The sequence below is a fragment of the Aythya fuligula genome, chromosome 14 (genome assembly GCF_009819795.1).
Source record: "Aythya fuligula isolate bAytFul2 chromosome 14, bAytFul2.pri, whole genome shotgun sequence".
NCBI classification, from domain to species: Eukaryota; Metazoa; Chordata; class Aves; order Anseriformes; family Anatidae; genus Aythya; species Aythya fuligula.
Window position 1 is genome coordinate 12,044,281 of NC_045572.1, and position 22,530 is coordinate 12,066,810.

General features: G+C 48.1%; 1 protein-coding gene across 1 annotated transcript in view; it reads left to right on the forward strand.

Moving 5' to 3' along the window:
• The first annotated feature begins 932 nt into the window (after positions 1–932).
• The window catches only part of ADAM19 (ADAM metallopeptidase domain 19), a 31,860-nt gene continuing 10,262 nt past the window's right edge, over positions 933–22,530 (forward strand). The window contains exons 1-13 of the mRNA XM_032196864.1: positions 933–993; positions 1,215–1,300; positions 3,643–3,713; positions 12,598–12,676; positions 13,567–13,643; positions 15,730–15,922; positions 16,400–16,465; positions 17,794–17,865; positions 18,746–18,912; positions 20,005–20,089; positions 20,322–20,461; positions 21,426–21,603; positions 22,280–22,369. Coding sequence (XP_032052755.1) covers positions 933–993; positions 1,215–1,300; positions 3,643–3,713; positions 12,598–12,676; positions 13,567–13,643; positions 15,730–15,922; positions 16,400–16,465; positions 17,794–17,865; positions 18,746–18,912; positions 20,005–20,089; positions 20,322–20,461; positions 21,426–21,603; positions 22,280–22,369 — 1,365 coding nt within the window. The remainder of the gene's footprint in view (positions 994–1,214; positions 1,301–3,642; positions 3,714–12,597; positions 12,677–13,566; positions 13,644–15,729; positions 15,923–16,399; positions 16,466–17,793; positions 17,866–18,745; positions 18,913–20,004; positions 20,090–20,321; positions 20,462–21,425; positions 21,604–22,279; positions 22,370–22,530) is intronic.

Genomic DNA, 22,530 nt, shown 5'->3' on the forward strand with positions numbered 1-22,530 from the left:
CTGATATAGGGCAGGGAGTTGTCTTTCATGGGCTCAGTGTGAGCAAGGAGCATCTTCGGCACCCAGGGTCTGGGGAGACCTCGGAGGACTGCCCTCAGCAGAAGCAATGTCAACCAGCTCGTGCTCTGCCTCAGGGCAGGGCTGGGGGCTGCCAGCACCTTTTGCACCAGTGTCCCTGTCCCTGGGTCCCAGCCTGGGCTGATGCCACCTGGAAATGGGCTCATCCCCCTGAAATGCTGAGATCCCAAAGAGATGGTGCATGGAGGACACAGCCCGTGGGACAGCCCTGAAGGGTGCAGGAGAAGACAGGGACACCCCTTTGGGAGCCTCACAAGAGTGAGTGGCCATCCCTGAAGGGCAGCACAGGGCCTGGGAGCTGTGGGTGCTCCCAAACCCTGCCTCACCCCCAGTCCCTCCATCTGCCTAAAGGGGAGGGAGGCAATGAAGTTGGTTTTGCATCTGGCCAGCATAAATCACAGCCTGCATCCCTTCAGCCGCCCGGTGGCAATGCATTGCCCTGGAGAGACGGGATTTAGGATGCCTCTGGGGACATGGGTTCAGCCGTGAAGAGGCTGGCTGGGTTACCTATAAATACAATAAATACACCAACAGTGCCAGAGCACAGCTCCTCCAGGAGCTTAGCACGTATTTGCCTGCTTAATCCAGCAGGTCTCCCCTCCTTTGCTGGCCGTCAGCTTGCTGTGCTGGCACAGCGCCTGGCGGAGGGGGACCCCCAGGGCTCCCCCCACCGGTACCCGTGGCGCATCCCCGAGCCGGGCAGGAGGAAGAAGAGGAGGAGGAGACACCCGGCAGCACCCCCACCCCCAGGCAGGGGGCTGTAGGGCCGGCTGTAGGGCCGGGGGTGGGAGGGGAAAGCTGCGCCGGCAGCTTTTATACGCGGGGCGGCGGTGGAGCCGTTCCTGCCCGGAGCTATGCGGGGCCGGGGGCTGCTCTGCGGCATCGCCCTCTCGCTGCTGCTGCGGCCACCGCGCCGTGAGTGCGGGGGGGACAAGTGCATCTTGCTGCCTGAGCCCTGGGGAGGGTGGGGTGGGATGGGGAGGATGCCATAGGGTGGGGTGGGGTGAGATGGAGAGGATGGCATGGGGAGGATGGCATGGCATGGGGTGGGATGAAGGGGGTCTCCTCCGGCCCGGTTCCTCGTTTTTTTCACTCGAGGGCCGGGCTGGTGAGCTGCTCGTCTCGTTTTTCCCCAGGAGGAGAGGTGGCCGCCGGCTCGGAGCCGCAGCCCGTTGTGGTGGTGCCGCGCTGGGAAGCGCTGGGGAGCCCCGGCGGCGAGAAGGTGGGTGGTGAGAGCCGGCTTGTGTCTGCTTTGCCGGCACCCCCGGGGGCTTCGGGAGGGAGGGGGACTAACGCCGAGGGCTGGAAGGCCCCCGCTTTGGTCCTGCTGCCTGAGCTGTTGGAGGGGCTGCGGGGAGCAGAAGCGCAGCTGGGGGGTGCTTGACTGCAAACACAAAGCCCCACGCCCTGCTCAGGTGCAGATCTGAGAATCACTGAACGGCTTGGGTAAGAAGGGACCTTAATGCCCACCCAGTTCCAGCCCCCTGAAATGAGTAGGGACACATCCCGCCAGCCCAGGCTGCCCCCAGCCCCATCCTCGTCCCCATCCCACCTGGCCTCGAGCACCTCCAGGGCTGGAGCATCTGCAGCTCCTCTGGCAGCCTGTGCCTTGCACACCGTTTGTTGGTGCAGAGCTCGCTCCCCTCTTACACATGGCAATTCAGCGGCGTGTCAGTAGCCTGCAGCCGTTTTGGGAACTGCTGGGATGCCAGATTTGAACATCAACCACAAACCACAGTTCCTTTTCCCAGCATCTGTGTTGCTGCTTTCAAGAAGTTATCAGTTGCATAATGAAGTGGGAAAGGACAATCCAAGTGATGTTTAAATGGTGAACCAGGAAAAGGGAAGCTACAGCATTATTCTGAAGAAAAATTATGGTGGCTCTCAATAAGCATTGTTATTCCAGGCTTTGTCCACCCTATGTAATGGGAATTTCCAATACTTTAAATAAGAAAAAGCTGCAATGACTTTCTCATGCTCTTAATTCTCTTAAAACTATTCTTGCAACATAGCCTGGAAGCTTTGTTTCTCTCTCATATTGATAGCAATATGAATACATCTGGACAGCATTTGCCCTGACATAAATTTGCTGTGTCTCAGGGGTCTCGCTTGGTTTGTTTCAGGCAAATTCCTGTTGGCTCCCAAATGAGTGTTAGCAAAGCTTATGTACAGCTGGGATGTTTCAGTTACACAGCAATCAATGCACTCTGAAGCAGTGTATTTATTGAAGGAGAAGGGAAGGCATTATTAGTAATAACAATGTTTGCACAACCTTTGAGTAATTACAGTAATAGACCCTTAGACCCCCTAGCTATGGGCAAGGCAGCCTCTCTTGCTTACACATTAGCAGAACAACAGACCCACCCTGGGTCATACCGAGCACCTGTAAGTCAGTAAACCAAAGCTCAGCCCCTTGGAATTAGCCATTGCTGCATGGATTGAATGTGTTTACTTCTGCATCACCTGTGTGAGCCTGATACAATGCCCTGAAAAATGAAGGACAGATAAACAAAAAAATATGAGCAGGAGCTGATTTAAGAGGAGCTTGTAATTGAACTTGGAATCAATGAAGTGACACCAAAGCATGGCTCTGGCTGACAAACCTTTTAACAGAGCATCCTGTTAAATCTGTCATGCTTTCAGTTGGTCTCTTCTGCAAAATCCCCACTAACACTGAATAAGGAAATAGAGTTGATCATCTCTCACCAGTTTTCAGGAATTTTTGGGGGTGCGGTTTCAGCTGAATAGAGAAGTCTTTTATCTGATGGGTTATTTCTTTTCTGAGGAGTTATTCATCCATTTCCTTTATGTGTAATCACTCAGATCCAGAAACCTGCCTTCAGCCAGTGGTTCTGCTTTGAGAGGGAGGTAAAACCCCGGAGATCTGCAGAGGCCATCTAGTTGGGCCCCTGGAAATGTATTCTAGCCTTAAATTATTATTATTTTTTTTTAATGGTGGTTTTGGTTATACATCGGCCATTGTGCTAAGAAATTGGGGCCCTTTCTGCTAACACTAATAGCTGCATTAACACAGCCAGCTGTCCTGCATCCTCACTTGGAGCCGAGCTATATGCAGATTGCAAACCAGGGCTGTGGCTGGCGTGCTTGAACACACCAGAAAGCTGCTGTCATGGTTTCCAGTCCCTCCGCAGCCTGGGACTAATATGGGAGCAGCTGTGAAATACCGTCCCCAAAACAGTGAGGGCCTGAAGACGTCTAAGGGAGACTGTAGCCTGCATCTTACTGACATCTTCTGGGAGTAAAAGAATTTTGTGAAAATCTCTGAAAGAGGCGTGATTGCTCTTGTGCTGAAATAGGCTTCTAAAAAATTTTTTTTTTTTTTTTTTCCTCTCTGCTGTGACAACAAATGAAGCTTTGGTTAGCTAGCTCCTCTATTTGATGTGTAGACCTATGGGGCAAGTTGGAGTGTCCCATGACGTGGTCCTGACCATGGTGTGCACGCAGAGGGGCTCAGTGCACCCCTGGAGCTGGACATGCAGTGTGTGGATACATTTGCGGTGATGATGATTTCTGAGTAACAGGCATTGTCTCTTTTGCACACAGCATCCATTCCGAGCTGAAGTTAAGATCGAGGCAGAAGGCCAGGAGCTTGTCTTGGAGTTAGAGAAAAATGGGTAAGTGTGCTTGAGCATTGCATTCTGACCTGTGTGCTCACTGAAATAATGTATAAGGATTACAATGAAGTCAACAGGAAAACCACCACTGACTTAACAGGGTTCTGATAAAGACAGGATGAGGAAGTCCTTTTTGGGATTTCAAGGTTATTCCAGGTCCGAGACCCACTGATGTTAATCAGCCAGGCAGCCCTGACTGCAACAGAGCTTTGTCAGCAAAAAGCAGGTAGTGACCTGGCCTGCAGCCTGCAAAGCTGTTTTTGCATCATAATTCTTTATTTAACCAGAAAATGTTGCTGCTACAAAACTCTCTATTTACCAAATGGCTCCCTGCTTTAGAGTCAGTGTGACTGTAATGAGGATTTCATTTGCTGTGATCAGAAGTGATGCTGCTCCCTGGTTCCTAGGAGAAATGATCTGACAGTTTCTATTCCATTAGTGACCTTCATGCTAAAATAGACTGAAAAAATGCTTTTACATTAACTGAAATGCAGCCTCTTCTCGGGCATGATCCAGCAATGCTGTGTGATAGCATTGGGCATGATGTGTATTGAATTCAGCTGAAACTGCAGGAGACAAAGGGAGGTAGAAAGATTCCTGCCTTGAGGCTTTCTCCACTGGCTTTGTCCAGTGTGTGGATTAGCTTCCAGTGGTAAAAAAGCAGCTGGAAATGTAGCTGCAATAAGCTGCTTTTGCCAAGCAGTCCACTTGCCCTGTTGGTGTTTTATTTTTGAATTGATCTGAAGATTTATCTGTGGAAACACTACCAATTGTATGTCAGCTAGAACCAGCAGAGGGAATAATAGCCTTGGAATAGTAACTCTGGCAGTATTTTAAAGGTATTGTATGGACATGCCAATCACAGAGCTCAGGGCTCAGCTTTCCTCCTGAAAGGGCGAAGTGTCAGAAGATCTTATTAGTTCTGATGGCAGTGCATAAATCTAAATAATATTTGGGTGGCTTGGAAGAAAACCAGATTTTTCTTGGCGTTGTGTGCAGTAAAGCATGAAGCCTGATGGCTGATGAGAGGAGCGTACATCCTACATGTACGAGGTGCTTTCTGTAATAGACTACAGAAACTGCTGGGGGGTTTGGAGCAGCAAAACCTGGATACATCTCCCAGTCAGTCTGCACCTGTGTGGGGCTAAACAGAACCGGCTGTAAATTCTGTGTCTTGGTGTGTCTCAGCTGGGAAAATAGAGAAGGGATGGAAGAGACCAGACAGCATGAGCTCTGCCAACTTGGTCCTGTCTAATGCAGGAACTATAGCTGGTGCTGACAGCAATTTCACCAGGGATGGTCTCTGAGCTGGACCTGGAGGTGATGTGCCTGCTGGGGGTCTTCTTCCCAGTGGAAGGGCTGTCAGGTCTAAAATATTCAGCAACAACTGTGCAGAAGTGAATTCACTGCTGGCAGAAGCAAGGAGCCTTGCAGAACCAGTCTGTATGCAGCATGGTGACCTAACTCCAGGTGCCTCGCGGGAGCGGAGCTGTGCTATTTCCAGCGCAGGCAAACACGTTGCTGGTGTTGGTAAACACCATGATAATAATAGAGGGCTTCTATTGTGCTTATTTCCTGAAATGTATTTTCATTCATTGAGATGTATACACGCAGGCTGAAGTCTGCACACATGGTTCCACTGCAGGGTAATTCCCCTTACAAGGACTGCTGAAATAGGGCGACTGGCTTGGAGTTTCTGGTTTTATTTATTTATTTTTTTTGTGGAAAATGCAAGTGATTTATTGATAGCAGCACTTCACATGGGAGACTTGCCAGGCCTCAAGTCCTCGTGCAGGAGAGGTGATGGCACCATCCCAAAGTGCAAGTCTGTGAATGTGATTAGGAGAGGCTCTGGAGAGCCACCGCTTCTCAGACTCGCAGAGGTGCAAAAGTAGTTTAGAGACTCTCAAACTGAGAGAGCAATGATGAGGCAGCCAGAAAAGCATGAAGTGCATGGGAGCCCTGATAACAACAGCATCCACAGAACACTTGTACGAGAAGGGAAGGAGAACTGCTGCTCCTTGCTGCTGCACATGGAGTCCAGCCTGGGGTAGCTCCCAGTGCCCAGCAGCTTAACACAGCTGAGGCTTGGGGTGCTGAGTGGTGACAGATTGGGGCATCTTCCCCGGGGGGGTTTGTCAGGCACCCAGGCAATGTGAGAGGAGGTGTGGGTCCCCATTGCGAAGTGTCCCTTTGGAGCCACCTGAAGGGCTAGCTGCTCTGCTTTGAGTTTCCTTGGCAGTGGAAGGTACTTATGGCTTTTTGAGTTCAAATGAGCCCCAGAGGTCTGGGTCATTTCATCGATCCAGTTTAGAGAAGCTCTGGAAATCTGGTGGGTTAGGCAACCTTGTTACATGTCCACATGCTCACCAGCCCATAAAGAGAGATGAAGGTGATGAAAATACGGGCTTGCTTTGGAAAAGGAAGGGGGAAATACAATCATCTATATTGGTTTTGTAGGGATAAACTAGCTTTGAATGAAACAAGCTGTCTTGAGTATGTGGAAGAAATGTTCACATGAAGACTGTAATTTCATATCCTATATGAAAAGGACATGGTGTTCATCCAGAGGTGAAACATTATTGCATATATTTCTTCAGAACTGCACACAATTCTGTATTTTGAAAGACTCGGTACATCATCTGTGTTTGGGCTTCATATATCTAAGAATACAATTATTGCATTAGTTGTTAACATAATATTGCATTATTTCCTGTTCAGGCATTTAATACAAAGGCGGAACCACACCGCGGTTCCAAGTAGAGTTCACAACACCATGTAACATCTCTGAGTAACGACAAAAGTATATCCCCCAAATGACTTAGGCTTGTTTTAAGTGACCCAAAACCATGTCGTGCAGCTGCAGGATTGGAAAGCTCAAAGCTGCACAAACAACAAATATATGGAGAGATGCCTATAAAACAGTTTTAAAATTGGCTGGGGCTTAGGAACGGAAGAATCTGAGTTGAAAATCTTGGATCAGAAGAGACTATTTTAAAGGCATTCACATTTGTTAATAAAAAGCAGCTTTGAGCCAAGCGTGGAGGGGATGCTGGGATGGTCTGAATATGTGGCAGAGCTGCCTGGTGTGAGCCCTTTCTAGCAAAGGGGGAGTTGACATTTGCACAGCAGAAACCTGTGTGGAATTTTTCTCACTGGAATGCAGGAGAAATATCTACAAGACTTTCCTCCCTGTCCTCCTCTTTTTTGTCTACTGTGGGGAAGAGCAGACATGGGGAAGGATGGCTTGCTGTGAAGGGCAGTGGGTGCTCCTCTAGAAGTCACCTTCTCCAGGGGTGTCCCTGCCTGCGGTGAATCCCATAGGTGGGTGCTTCAGTTGTGTTCTGCCTGCTGCATTCCTACAGCACCTGTGATCACAGGCTGGCAGAAACGTGCAGCAGTGGCCTGAGGACAGCACAAAAAGTCCAAAACCTATCTGGCCTGAGCTTGGGAGCAATCCAGATGGCTATTTTGTGTCAGCTGGATCTGATAAGGAGCAGTATCGTGTCCAAGCCCTTCTGGCCCCATCCAGGTAGCTGACAATCACTCCTGCCCTATTTGATGCTCTCAGCAGCTCGATGACAGATTTGCATGTCACTTGTGTGTCACAGTTTCCTTCTTTTTCATTTCCAGTGCCTCTTCTCCCAGCTGAATGAGGAAGAGGGGAGGTTGCTGCCCACCCCCAGGCAGGAAGGATATCTGAGATTATTCCACTGATGAGCTGCACACTATCAGTGTCTATTAGACTTCCTGCACGGGGGGTTAAGGGTTACATAAAGGAGGGAAATCGAGTTTATCCTGCTCTGTTGTCTCTCGGAGTCATCAGAAAAACAGGGGTGGGACCTGGAAAGCCATAACTGCCTTTCAGCCTCCTGGTTCCCCTGAGACATTCGGTGATTTCTGTGTGGGGCAGGGAGGAAGAGAGAAGGAAATGGAACCCTTTAAATCTTTTGCTCCCTGACTCATTATCAGCTAATTTCCCATTTATTTTATTTCCTTTTTCCTCTCAAGGCAAGTTTTATGGTTCCCATTGGTGAGCTGGAGGGTAATGTGACAAATTTTGCTTGGGTCCTGTAACGTGATTTACATGATAACTGTCACAGAAATAGGAGTGTAGTTCCACCTAAAGAGCTGGGAAACTTTCTTCCTTCCAAACTGCTGCAGTTTGCACAATAAACATGTTCTCAGATACATCAGCAAAGGCTCTTGAGGGAGGGAGCTTAAGAGCTTTAAGCTTTGTCTGGATGAGATTCATCAGCACCAAGAAAAAAAAGTTTGGATTTCAGTGATTTAATGAAGTGCTGGGATTTGGCCGGAGACTTGCAGAGAGGTGAAATCCCTGATTTCCCACTAGGGGTGGATACAGAGAGCAGGGCTGCCTGCTTGCATTGTCAGGGGTGCCATTTCGGTGGTGTTTGAGATGGGGTCACCTCAGGTTCTCATCATAAATTCTGACATTAGGGAACGTTTAACAGTCTGGGAAGTGAGGAGTCAAATTCCCTTTCTTGCCCTACTTGGATCCTACTGGAAGGCAGTGGAGAGGGACCACAAATTGTAGATGGAAATCTGATGTCAAAACTTTCTTGGGAGAACCAATTCCCTCCACCCCCAGATGCTGGCAGCCAGGCTGGACAGATTTATTGTGATTTGAGGAAAGGGACAAGGAAAGAAATGTCAGAGACTGCAGGCTTCACTCTTCTTAGTCCCAAGACTTAAAAATGAGGAGTAGATGTTTCTCACAAGAGGCTTGTGGACTGTCTCTCTTTTTTTTTTTTTTTTTTTTTTTTTTTTTGGGGGGGGGGGAGGGTGGTGGTGAGGTGGAACAAAAAATATGTTTGTCTCCTATTTTAAAAGTGGCAGCTGTCCATGCAGACCACTCCCTCTGTACAATGAACCCAAACAAAGTAGCTGGTGGGACTGAATTATTTTAAAAAAAGGGGCTTGCTCCCATGGGTGAGTGCAGCAGCGTGTTGGTGGGGTGCTGCCATTGCCCATGATGATCTCTGACTGGGGAAAACACACCTCCCATGGCTCCCCCTGTGATGGAGGCCTCTGAGCTCCTCTGAGGCTTCTGCTAGCAAGTGATGTTTCACAGGCAGACACAACTGCTCCCCTTTTACCAGGAGAGTATGGGTGAGGCTCCCCAGAGCAGCTGGGCGACGTGCACTCCCTCAAGCAAGCATGGCTGCAGTAGAACAGCCCCAACAACCTCCTGCTGTTTTGGGGAGCTCTGGGATGTTCCCTTTGGGGGCAGCTGCTCCCACACAAACCTGGGTTTGCCCCCACATTTTCTGCCACTGAATGCTATTGGCTCATGTGTGAAGTGCACGACCGTGTCTCGATGTGGCAAGGCGGAGAGGCACTGCCCCGGCCTGCCAGCTCCACACGGCGGTGTGGAGAGCGGGGCTTTGTCTCCAACAATGATATCATTGACAGCCTGGAGCAGGGCCAAGGCTGCTCCACACCGGCCATCAGCAGAAACAGGCTCAAGCCATCTGTACGTTATGGCACCGAGCCACTTGTGCTTCATTTGGCTTCCTTGCTTGCATTGAAGCCGGGTCCTGAGGCTTTCTGCAGGGCAGGGCCTGCCAAGAGCCGGCTTTTCCACCCAGTGCGTGCAGCCTGAGCTGGATCTAGGGGAGCGACTGATCTTGCCGAAGGTTGGTTGCTGCTGGGAAGGTGTGTGGGATCCTCGAGGACACCCTGAGCACTCAAACAGCCCCACATAGCTGCAGCTGTGATCAGGGCTTAACCCTGAGAACCCTCCCATCCTCAAACCACTTTCACTCTGATTTCATCAATTCCTTCTGCTGATAACCCCTCTAATGGCCAACTCTGTGCTGCCTTTTACTGAAGATGTGTGCTAGCAGTCTGTCAGCTGTGTGGCTCTCTGAAGCCTTTACATGATGCTGTTTTCACATCCAAACCTTACAGGCATTTGCACCTACATCTAAAGCTGTTTCAGAGATGGCTGCAGGGCTATATAACATAACAGGAAAGAAAGGATCAAATCATGCTATGTTTTTCTGTGCTCTCCTCCTCTATCAAGAACATAAACCTTGTGCTCCTATGGAAGCCGTGAGTCAGGTCCCACAGCATTTGCAGGGCTGAGCTCTCTGGGAGCCTGGCAGTGTCCTGAAATGGTGGCAGATGAAGGTCACTGAGCAGATAAAAGCAGATAAAAGGCTTTGGGGTACCGGTGTCTCGCTGGTCTCTCCTGTTTATCCAACAACACATGGAGAAGAGGAACTGATGGGCTGATGACTCTGGTGCACTTGGAGCTGTGAAGGTTTCTCTTCTATTTGTTTACGTTTTGGTGGTAAACTTGATGCTAGCTGAGGAAGTGAGCTGGGCTGGAAATGAACTTTCACAGGCTGTGAAGTGCGGTAGCCCCTTGAGAGTATTGCAAGATGTCCTGTTGTTTTTCCTCTTTCCTACCCTCACCACCTCACACCGCAGCAATGTTGCAAGAGCCCAAGGGCTCCCCTGTGCTACAGCGAGGGAAGACCTTCAAAACAAGGCTGTTTTGGCTCAGAATAAGAAGCTGGGTCTTGCATGGGAAACCTACGATGTAGCACAGGAGTCTGCTGGTGGAGAGGGAATTGAAAGTCATCAGATGGCACTGCTCAGCAGCTGCACAGATATCTAACCGCACAGGCAGACCGCTCAGCAGCGTCATCCCCTTCCAGACCTCTCTGTCTGCTGGTAGGAAGAGAAGTGCACACAGTGTGTGCATTGTGCCATCATCCTGTGCCCAAAAAACCTGGTGTGCTGGGCTCGGCTGTGGGGCTGGGTGGGAGCTGGAGGGGCAGATGAGCCCTGGGCACCAAGAGTCAAAGCACTGGACAGTTTTGTGGCGCTGGGGCAGAGAAAAAACTAGCTATTCATAGCACATGCTTTCCAAGAATAAGGGAGCAGGAGGAAAACACAGGCGTGCTTGTTTGGGAATGAAAAAGTAGGCTGTGCAAGCCTCTGCTACTGGAAATCTATGGGCTGGTGTCTAATTCTGGCTGCAGTAGCACCAGGCAGATTCGCATCGGTTTCACGTCTCCTCTCAAGATGACAGTCTCTTACAGAGACCAGATACCTGCCAGAGCACATTGCTCAAGGCAATTTCCTTCCAGTTAATGCAATCTGTTGATTAAACATTTATTTCTTGCAGCCTCCTGCTGAGCAAGCTACTGCAGTCAGGGAGCTGAAGGGAGTTATTTTTTGTGGGATGGCACTTCTGGGTTTATCTTCGTCTTGCAGATCGGAGATAGCTGGAAAACAGCAATTGAGCCTTCCGGATCGCTGACAAGATCTAGTGATAGGAATTAGCACATCAGAAAGAAACGAAATGAGCTTTCCTGGGCTACAGTGAACTCTGAAAGTGGAGATAAAAGCTCTTGTATTCCTGGCATCAAATGCTATAAAGTAAAGCAGTGGCACACGGTTTTGGTTGACACTAAGGCATCGTTACTTGTTCAGGTGTCCTGCCCTTTGGATGCAGGATGGGGAAGCACTTTCATACACTCTGATAAGAGGTGGTGCTTCTTTCCGGAGGCTCAGGCTTAATTTAATCAGTTGATATCACAAACACACACTCCATTATTGAAAAAGAGGATTTGAAGGTACATTAGAACTGATTGCCACGTATTAAAAAAAAAAAAAAAAAAAAAAAAAAAGGGGGGGGGGGGAAATCTTCAATTTTGCTTCTTGTACAGACTGATCAGTCAGGTCATGTTTACCCAGCCTGAAGAAACCATACAAAAAACCAAAACCTTTTGCTCCTTTCCTTCATGTGGAGCCTGAAGCAGCGACGCAGAGGGGCCGAGCTGCAGCTGGGCGCTGCAGGTGTCACGCTGCCCGGGGCGCGCAGCATCCTCGTGCTGCAGCACGGGTGGTACCTCCTGGGGGGACAGCAGCACGAGGTTGCTGTGCGAGAGTGCTGGATTGACCGGGCACGTTCTAGGATCCAATTTTTTGGAAATGAGACCATTGTTTAAAAAAAAAAAAAAAAGTTTTAAAGCTGTGTTATACTGTGGCTGAGATGGACACAGGATGTGACCTTCTTGGTTTGGCCCAGATTTTGACTTACTGTACTTTTTTACATCACTGTTTAGTAAATGCAGATGTTTAAAAAAAGGGGAAGGCTGTTTCCTCTGGAACCAAGTCAAAACACTTACTATTCAGTGCACAGGAGCGCCTTTTATAGACTTTTGGCCTAATCCTGGGCTAAAGACAGGGAGAATATTGTCTATATGAGGATGGCATGATCAAATTCAAACTGGGGAATCAGCAGTTTCCTAGAACAAAGATGTGAATCGGCTGCTGGTCAGAGGTTGAAATGCAGATGCAGATCAGTTTATAATTGCGCTCAGATCTGAGCACTGGAGAGTCTGGATTTGAGCTATGAACTCGCACCCGTGCTCCTGTGCCAAGATGTGTCCTGAGCTGGCCTTCAGTATGCTCAGCCTCCTTCCAGTATATCTGGGGCAGAACTTTGCAGCAGAAAGGAGACTCTGCACAGAGACTTTCACCCATTAAGGGAGGATGATGATATTTTATTCATTTTTTTAAATCTTCACATAAAAACTTGCTCACTTGAGGCTATTAGAAATGCAGTTCAGCACCTGATTGAACTGAGGGATAGCCTCTCCTTTATTGTTTTAATTTAATTTAACAAATGGCTTGCAAGAGCACTTAGGAAGATGGTTTGCCACATCCCTTCGGAAGTGGGTGTGCTCCACAAGAGAAGTGCAGAGCTCCTGGGAGGGCAGTATATAGCTGGATGTGGTGAGGTCAGGCAAATTTTCCAGTACAAGTAGGAAAATAAATCCAGGTCTAAAGAAATCTCTTACTGTCTTCCTCCCCTGCCCCTTTTTTTCCCTGATATCTGCAGAAACCTCTTTGCACCAGGCTACACCGAGACTCATTACAACCAGACGGGACAAGCTCAGACCGTGCCCCTGAGCCACACGGTGAGTGCAGACCCTGGCATGCAGGGAGCAGCAGGGGAGCATCGTCCTCCAGAGCCTTTCTTCCAGGCCAGGCTTCCCACAGCTGGAAGCTGAAGGGGAGGGCAGTCTGGCTTACTGGCCTGGGGTTTTCCAGCGAGAAAGCATCTCCGTCACCAAACAATGGTAAAAACACCTTCCTGTTTTTGCCTGAGCTCTGTTATCTGCCGAGGTCAGCCAGCAGCATTGCTCCCTAATCTCCGAGAGCTGGAGAATTGTCCATTCCTCCCACTGCTCACCCTCTTGCTTTTAATTCTGCCACCCCATGCTGGGGATGTTTGCAGCCTTTGGGAAAACCAGCCTGAGTGAGCTGGCTGCTCTCCAGCTAAGCCCCCCATGAATTACTGCTCTCACACTGCCCTTGGCTGGCTGACTGCCGCAGCGGCACAAAGATGCGCATTGGTCGCGATGTAAAAATAAGAGATAAAATCCCCATGAGATCATCTTTACTGGTGCTGCCCCCGGGCGAGGGGAAGGGCCGGGATGGGTATGTTGGCGTTTCTACCCCAAAGCCTCCTTGTCCCTGCCAGAAGCTGCCTTTGTCTTGCCCGGAGCCCCCAGGCGGGGACTTCCCTACTGCCCATGGCGTCACCCTCCCAGGCACGTCCTCTGGGGCCTGACCCGGGGCCAGCTGCCATCGACAGGCAGCTCCCTTACAGTCAGCTCCACATCTGCTTCATGCTGAGGCCATCCGAGTTGCATCCTTGGGGATGTAATGGAGACAGGCACCACTTGCAGCGGAAATAGAGCAATTAGTGGAGTACTGGGACTCAAACGGGACTCAGTGATGCCTAAACATAGCGTGTGTCCATCCCTGAAGTAAATTGCCAACCCCGCTGCCCTCTGCCTTGCAGGAGCACTGCTTTTACCATGGGACAGTGCGGGGCAGAGAGCACTCCAGTGTGGCGCTCAGTGCGTGCAGGGGCCTGCGGTAAGTATGGGGGTCAGTGTTGTGCCGTGCACCTCAGGGTCTGTCTGGGCAGGTGGGCCTGTCCTCAAATCCCACCCAACAAAGAGTCCTGGGCACTAAAGGGAGCACGTCAGGGGAAATATCTTCAGCTCAGGCATCGTCTGGAGCAAGGGGCGTCTCCCAGTAGTGACCCAGGGCTGTGTCCCTCACAGAGACAGGGACAGGACTCGCCCTGTCCCAACCCAATGCTCCTGTGCTAATACCAAACCCAGCTCCTTCTCCCAGCCTCTCCCAACTGGCCAGTTTTTGTGTTTGGGGACAGTGTTCAGGTCCAAACTTCCCCCAGCATTGTCAGCTCTGCTTCCTCACCTCACTCCCCACTTTTCTCCCTGGGTGGTGCAGGGGTTGTGTGTTCCGCCTTTAATACCTTGGCTTTGGTCATAATGGAGTCTCTGGCAGAAAAAGACGGTCCGTATGTGTTCATTTACACCAGCTCTGAGTTTGTTTCCAAAATACCATGTGCGCTTTATTGATATTAGCGGTCATCTGCTCTCAAGAAGTAATTGGGAGCTGTGCTGATGGGACATGGCCCAGCCAGGAAGCAGCCCTTGCCAAAGCAAACCCCAGAAATCTTAAGTGGATGTATAGCACGCCAAAGAGCCCGGGGAAATAAACAGGGCAGTGTGGCCACCTGTGGTTTGCAGTAAGTCATCCAAAAGTAGTCACAGGTGTGCTCTGCTTCTGCCAGCCTGTCTTGTCCCCTTCTAGCTAGAGGAGACAGATGTCTGGGGTGCATGTAACAGCTCCTGCACCCCTCAGGTCATCTTCTGAGGGTGTTCGATGCCCTGAGTGCTTCATACCAGAAAGCCAACTGGGCCATTGCAGGGCTTTTTGCATATGCACACAGAGCCTCTGCTTGGGGGCTGCCCTGTGGAGAGGAGAGAAGGCAGGATACAGCCCTAAACCTGAAGGCAGCTGTAACCAGAGGCTCTGGAGGAGAAGGTGACCATCCCAGCTTAAGATGCTGCTGGGCTCTATGAGCATTATTGGCAACTTGGGGAAGCTCTGAGCTGATTCGTGGCTTAGGCTTTTGGGGAAGAACTGGAGGAAAAGTGGGACAAAGCATAACAACAGCTCCCTGCTCTCCTTAAAGCTGTGTGGCTGCACTTGCTCCCATAAGTAGCCATGGGATGGAAAAAAAGGCTTATAAGATGTGCCTCTGGGAAAGTGCTTTGAAAATGATCCTGAACCACAAGGAAAGCACTTTGCAGTCACATACATTATTTATTGCCCCTTTTATGACCCCTTTTGTCAGGCGCTTGCTCTCTTCAGTGTGAAGCAGGTTTTCTTTTCAAAGGGAGGCTGCACGGGGTGGGACGGGCAGCTGGAGAGAGCGGCCATGAAGAGGTGGGGCATGGGGCTTTTGGGGTTCAGACCCTGGTTGTGGCCAAAATGGCACTTGACGTGAGGGGAAAAAAAAAAAGTAAAAAGCAAATTCTTAATTAGAAATTGTTATAGGTCTTCTCAGGAGATGGAAGAAAGTGGAAAAATACCTGGGTTATGGTGGCACCCGTTATTTGTCCACATTGGTGTTGTGTTTTTTTTAATTCCCTACAATGAGACTTTGAGACAGGGAAATGAAAGGAGACAAAATCTGCAAAAAAAGGATGCAAAAACAAACTTTTTTTCCCATTGACAAAAAACAAAACAAAACCTTCACTTTTTTTTTTAGGCAGTTCTGCTGCAGACAAATTTCTCTGATCAGCTGAAAAATTTCCACTGCCACTAAAGAAAAAGCTGTACTTTAAATAAATAAATAAATAAATAAATAAATAAATAAAATTAGTCCTTGTTGCAGCAGCACGTGCTCCTACAGCCTTTCATCTGATTGTCAGAGCCCATTTTAACAGCTTTTAATATATGCAAGCTCAGGAATTCCCCCTTCTGAACTCAAACTATTCCCATCCTTCTTTTGAATGAGCTGCCCAGCCTGGTAGAGATAAATGCCTCCCCAAGGCAGCTGGGAGCGCAGCAGCAGAGGAAGGATTTGGCTCAGTTTGCTGCAGTAGTAACTAGTTTTCTGTCTCTCTGCTTCCTGCTCCAACAGAGGACTCATCGTGCTGAGCAGCAACTCCAGCTACATCGTGGAGCCTGTCCCCGGCAGCCCAGACCAGCACTTTATCTACAGGTTGGGTGACCTGAAGCTACAGAGAGGAGCCTGTGGCCACCAGGACGGCACGGTCACAGCTGAGGGCTGGCTCAGGGACTTCACAGCCGGGGTGAAAACGCCCCACCTCAGGGTGAGGAGGGCTCTGACCGGGTCCCCATGTGATGCTCCAGATTTCCCCCTGGCTCCCAGCCTGCGGATCCTGCTGCTCTGCAGGAGCACAGCTTGGAAAGGGAAATGGGCGAGAATATCTGAGCTTTGTAGCAAGCTGGTTGCCAAACAGTGGTTCTGGCAGGGAACTCAATGAGTGCTGTGAGAACGGTGACGAATCCAGGCTGTGGCTGTTCCTGCATGGATTTGTGCAGCCGGTACATGAGCAAACTGGGATGGGCTGAGAACATGCACATCAACGTGTGCTATAACTGACTTGTGATGCTGTTTGCTCTAAATCAATCGCATCTTGAGGTCCCTGGTGGGGTGGGGTGAATGGCCAGTGGAGAAGAAAAAAAAAAAAAAAAAAAAAACACAATGAAAAATAGCCTGTATGTATGTTTTGCAAAGGGTTTCTCGGGGGATATTGGGGAAATAACCTTTGTTGCTGCCGCTGTAGGTGAGGCGGGATACTCTGCAGACTACGAAGTATGTGGAGCTGCTGCTTGTGGCTGATTATGCGGAGGTGAGAAAAGGGATGGGTTTTATACCAGATGAGCACTGGGCACAGGGCGAGCATCCTGCTTGCAGCATTGCTGGTGCCATAGACATCAGACGGGTGCCATAGCTGGGGCAGACAGGCTTCCCTTTGCCATTCCAAATGTCCTGCCCCCACCTGCAGCTGGGGAGAACTGAGTCTCTGTCACTGCTGTCCCCTCTGCTGCCACCATCAGCCACTCTTGCCTAGCAGGTTATGACTGGGATGAAGGACAAGGGCTGGGGGTCAGTTTTTGCCTCCCAAGGTACCAGTGATCCAGAGCTGAATGCTCCCATATCTTCATGAGCGTTTGGGAGCCCCTTTGCTGCCCATGGTTAAGGATGGGAGAGACTGCCTTCAGCCTTGGGTCACCTGGGGGTGTCTAGCAATGATGTGGGTCTGTATTTCATCTCTAGAGAAGATAACCAAGATTACCCTCTGCTTTGAGCTCTTGGCAGAGATAGAAATAGGTGTTTCAAAGGCTCCAGGTGATAGAATAGGGCTAGAAGAGACCCATTGAAGCCAGCAATCCCTCCCCCGTACCCAGCCTGGACTGCATGCCAGATGTACTTACTGACAGTGCAAACTGCGCAGTGTTTCGTTGATCATTTAATCTCCAGCACAGACAGGAGTCGAGCTGATCCTATTTATAATTTACAACATGAAACTCCAGCAGTGAAAGCCACGTACTGCTCTGGGCTATAATTTATTCTGAACAAAACCAGAGAGCAGAAGCCATTTCAGTCTCCTCTATAAGGCAGCAGGATGCCAGAGAAAGTATGAGAAAACACATTATACCCAGGAACTGCCATATGCTGTTGACCATTTCATTAGACAAGCTGGGGTAAGCACCCTCGCAGTGTAGCTGTGAACTGCCCTTATTTTATTGCTTCCCTTGCTAGGAGAAAAGTCCTAGCTTTTTCAGTCTCCTTAATAAAAATCTCAACCTTTTGCAACACTAATTCCTTGAATCAAACACTTTTCACTAAAATTAAATCATTAATTACTGTGTGGCTTAAATAGGCAAATTTCTTCTTCCTGGATGTTACCATATATTCTACCTAAAAAATGTTGATTTTTTTTGATGACTTTGGGTTGCTCCACTCAGTTCCTACCACCACTGGAAAAACATCCCTGCCGTGGGATGCCAGGGATGAATTCTGAATTTGCGTGTACAGGTGGGTTTATAGGGAGATGTACAGTGAAGGAAGGATTTGGGCATCATCTTCTAATTCTCAAAATAATGTGATATGTTTTAACACATTTCATCTCTTCCTAGTTCTCTTCGTGCTGCCTGACATGTCCATTTTATTCAGTTTCAGAAACATCACTTCAACATTGAAGCAACAAGGCTTAAACTAGTGGAGGCTGCTAATTACGTAGATAAGGTGAGATCAGGTGTGCAAGAACTAAGGAAGACAAAGCTCAGATTGCCAATTATGAGAATTGATTGTGGCAGAGGAAGGCTGTCTTCTTGGGAGAGAGAGTAATGTTTTGCTAGTTCTCCCCAGAGACTTGGGGAGTGGAGACTGTTTTCCCAATTGTTCTGTTGTTGGACACTGGGGATGGGGTGGGGGAGTCTCCTTTCCTTAACATGGAGCCAGCAGGAGCATCTCTTTATTTTAATGCATCTCTGTATTAACTGTGTCACCTAAATACTCCTTTTTGGTAAAGGACTAAGGTATTCACTTCAAATTGTAGAAATCTTGCCAAGTAGGAGCCTTCAGAGGTCATCCTCGCAGTGGTACACAGTGCTGTTGAAGTAAACATCACTGCAAACATCACTGCTTTTCAGATCTACCCTCTTCGTACTCCCCATCTCTCCTTAAACTCCTTCCACTGCTCCCTGCCCAGGAAGACTTGTCCTGTTTGTACTTGATGTGGGCAGCAGATTATTTCCTTCCTTTCTGAGGAATTTTGACATATCTAAAGATTAACATGATGTCAGTCTCCAGTCTTTGTTTCTTTTTTCTTTTCTTTTTTCTTTTTTTTTTCTTTTTTTTTTTCCTAGATGATATCTCTGTCATTCATTAAGAAAATGAATGTTTAGCATCTCTAGTCCAACCCAATTTAGTCTTGCGGGTGGTGCACTTTTCATTCTGCAGAGACATGGTGCTAAGTTACAATGCATTTCCAGAGAGAACATCTCTGATCACGTGTTTCTTTCTGTATTAGCATTTATCAGTGTTTATACACAAGGTTTAAAAGGCAATAAAATAAATTAATGGTGCTCATTTTGTCCTCTGTTTTCCCTCCTGTATCTGTCAGTTTTACAGGTCCCTGAATATCCGGATTGCCTTGGTGGGGCTGGAGATCTGGAATTATGGGGATAAATGCGATGTAACTGAGAATCCCTACTCCACCCTGAATTCCTTTCTGGCCTGGAGTAACAAGGAGCGGGTGTACAGAAAATACGATAATGTCCAACTAGTCACGTAGGTGTATTTCTTCTGAAATAACCCGGTTCTGAAAGTGGGTTGTGTGGGTGGGAAATCAATATCTTGGATTATATTGTTCTAAGCTTCAGCGAGGCAGATTTATGTAGTGGCTGCTCCGCCAGTGATGGTACCCAGAGCACAATGACTTTAGGAAAAGTGTGGGTCTCTGGATATGTGGCAATCTCAATGCACGTGTATCAGTGTGCATCAGTTTTATGTATGCATATCACAAGCAGCTGCACATGGTCTGTCACAGCTACACATGCTATTTCAAGAAAATCTGAGCCATAAGCGAGACCTGTGAAGTGGCGCTAAGCCCTTTGCAGAAGGCATTTGTTCCTAGCTCACTGTGCTGAGACACAGCAGCCATGGTGCTGGGAGCTGATGGTCTGTGACTCATCCCTCTGATCTCATTAGGGCCAGTAGCTATGGCCAGCAATGCAGAAGTCATTAGAAGAAAAATCTGCAGCAAGTCTTAGACCTTCTTGCCTCTCCCATAGTAATTCATTGATGAGCAAATTCAAAGATGGAGCCTGTGGGAGCAAAACACAGAGATACAATACCTCTCCTCCATTTTTATTTTTTTTTTTCCCCCCTTTAACATTTCTATATTTCTTCTTGATGCAGTGATGTCCTGCACAGTAATAACAGGGCTCTTGCATCAGACACTGGCAGAGCCAGTGCAGCTTGCCAGGCAGGAGCTGAGCATGGCTGCACCACGGGGGTGTCACCGAGTTCTGTCATGTCCCTGAATCCCAATCCAGCAAATAGCAGGTGTAGGGTAAATGAAATATTCACAATTTGTACCCAATTAAGGATTCGGAAATAGTCTTTTCTGTACCTGCTGCAAAGCTCAGCGTAGGACACTTTTCGGCACTAGACCATTACGAAAAATAAGATTGGCTGGCAGGTCCATAAAATAAAGGACCAGTCCAAGAAATTTAAGGCCTAAGGCTTTATACCTCTGGTCTAATGTTTTGTACCTGAAGATATTACTAAAGAAAATGTATTCAGACACAGTATGTGTACAAATCTTGGGACTGCAGGTTGCCTCAGTGCCATTTCATGCTCTTTCTGGGTTGATTTTAGGGGTGTGTCCTTCCAAGGTACCACAGTAGGCTTGGCTCCCGTGATGTCCATGTGCTCTTATTTCCAGTCAGGAGGAGTGAACATGGTAAGTTATTGCTAATGCCTAATGTGATGTTTCTTGCCAGCAGTGAATATATGCAACAGGTGCCTCCTAAATCCCAGGAATAAAATATTTCCTCTGAAGGCCTGTAGCTCATCTGCTCACAGGCAGAAATACCTTCAGCAGATGTTTGCTACAAGTAGCATTGAAAAATGACCCCGAGGTGCATGGGACAGGCACAGGTGAAATGCTGACTTGCCTCTTTGACCTTGCACAGGACCACTCTGAAAATGCCATTGGTGTTGCTGCTACCATTGCCCATGAGATGGGACACAACTTTGGCATGAATCACGATTCTGCTGGCTGCTGTGCTACCCGTGCGGAGGATGGAGGCTGCATCATGGCTTCTGCAATTGGGTGAGTCTGGCTTACTGGGTCTCACTGGGAAATGCAGGGGGCTTAGGGGAGGAAGAACTAGAAATGCAGAATGATGAGGTGGGTCTGCTTGATGTTCTTCACTGTTATAAAGTCAAGTTTTCCTATCTTTTTTCCTGAAAGACTGTCTCAGGCCTTCATCTCTGAGTTTGTGCTTCCCCCTGTGTCCTACCAAGCAATCTGTCACTCCAAAGCAAGTTTAGTGCACACACATGCATCCTTCTCCAAAACCTGAACTGTCTGGCTATTGCCAGCAAGCACAAAGAAATGAAGGGTGACCAAAACATGTTATGGTGTGTCAGCTTGGCACATAGGTGTTTATGGTGGTTTCATTGCTGTGTTGCACATGAAATGCATAAATAGTTGACAGGGTTTCTAAAGAATCTCCCAGAAAAGATAACATGTTATAATGTGGAGAAGAGAGGAAAAAGGGTTACTTCAGGAAAGAACTGATCACTGATTTTATTAAAAGGCACAGTGATTGAGCTATGTTTCCAACTAAGGAGATATGAAAACAGATCTGTTGCTTGCTGTCTCCAGAATATGGCTTTCAGTAAGACACCGAAAACCAGTATTTGAAAGGGAAAGAGTAACTGGCTTCTAGAGAAAAAGGAAGTGAGAATGACTCTGGAAACCACCAGGATTCTAAAGCTCATTTTGGATGAGGAACGACAACAGCTTTCATATTTCAGTCACGTAAAAACGACAGCTGAACACATTCACTTTAAGCCATATTCCCTGTTTCCTCAAGCCCTTCCCCTTTGAGGTTCAGCAGTTTTTAACAAAATTGTCTCCACTGAATACCTTCTTTTATGTGATGCATTTCCTCCAAATATGGAAAATGTTCAGATGAGCAGTGAACACATGCAGGTACATATTGGCATCTGCTCATTTTTGGTGCTCTGAACCCTTGCCTCGAACTGTCATGATGTTTTTCTGCATTCAGGCACCCATTCCCCAAGGTGTTCAACCAGTGCAACAGGAAAGAGCTGGAGAAGTATCTGCAGTCTGGTGGAGGGATGTGCCTCTCCAACATGCCAGACACCAAGAATTTGTATGGAGGGAAGAAATGTGGAAACGGCTACTTGGAAGAGGGGGAGGAGTGTGACTGTGGAGAGGTGGAGGTAACAGTTGTTCAGATCCAACCATCTGGGGCTTAGCTGGGACACAATGATTTTATTACGTATTTGGTAAATACAGTTATGTGATATGGTAGCAGCTTTTCTTTGTGCAGGAGATATGCATACCTGTCCTATATGTAAATGTATATGCAATGTAATCAAGGTTGAAAAGTATCATATCATATAGATATTAAAATACCTAACTAAATTTACAGCGCACAGTACAGTGCATCCCAGAACTCAGGGATGGTGCAATCCATGATAAAACAGAGCTGATGAAAGCTTCATTAAAAAAAATATATCTTTCTACACGTTGCATTTTCATGCATCTTTAAGTGCACTTTAACTACTGCTCCATTTTTGATAACGATGAGGCTTCTCTTAGAATTGGATCTTGCTTCTCCAAACCCAAACTTTGACTAGTAAGCCAAAAGGGTGCTGAAGCCAGCAGCCCAGACTCACCAGAGGTAATGAGCATAGCCTATCGTACCCAGTCCATCCAACAGAGGATATGATTATGCAATAGTGTAAACCAGCAAATGTTGTTTCATGAGCCTGTTGTGGAAGAAAGGCTGACACTGAATATAATTCATCTTCTCACCCTCGCGCTTCAATGCTCTGACACTATTCTTGTCTTGAACATCTGCCTTGTAAACTGTTGCATCTTGCTGTCTTCCAGGAATGCAATAACCCTTGCTGCAATGCCAACAACTGCACCCTAAAGCTGGGTGCCGAATGTGCCCATGGCAGCTGCTGTCATCAGTGCAAGGTGAGCTTTCTGGGTTTTTCTAAAAGAGGAGAGGGAATAACAGTGGTAGGTACATGAAGGTGAAACAGAGGGGAAATGTGAGCAAACACAGCCAAATAGAGTCTGTCTCCAAATCCTTTCCAAAATGAGCATAGACAAACATTTCTTTTCAGCTCATTTTT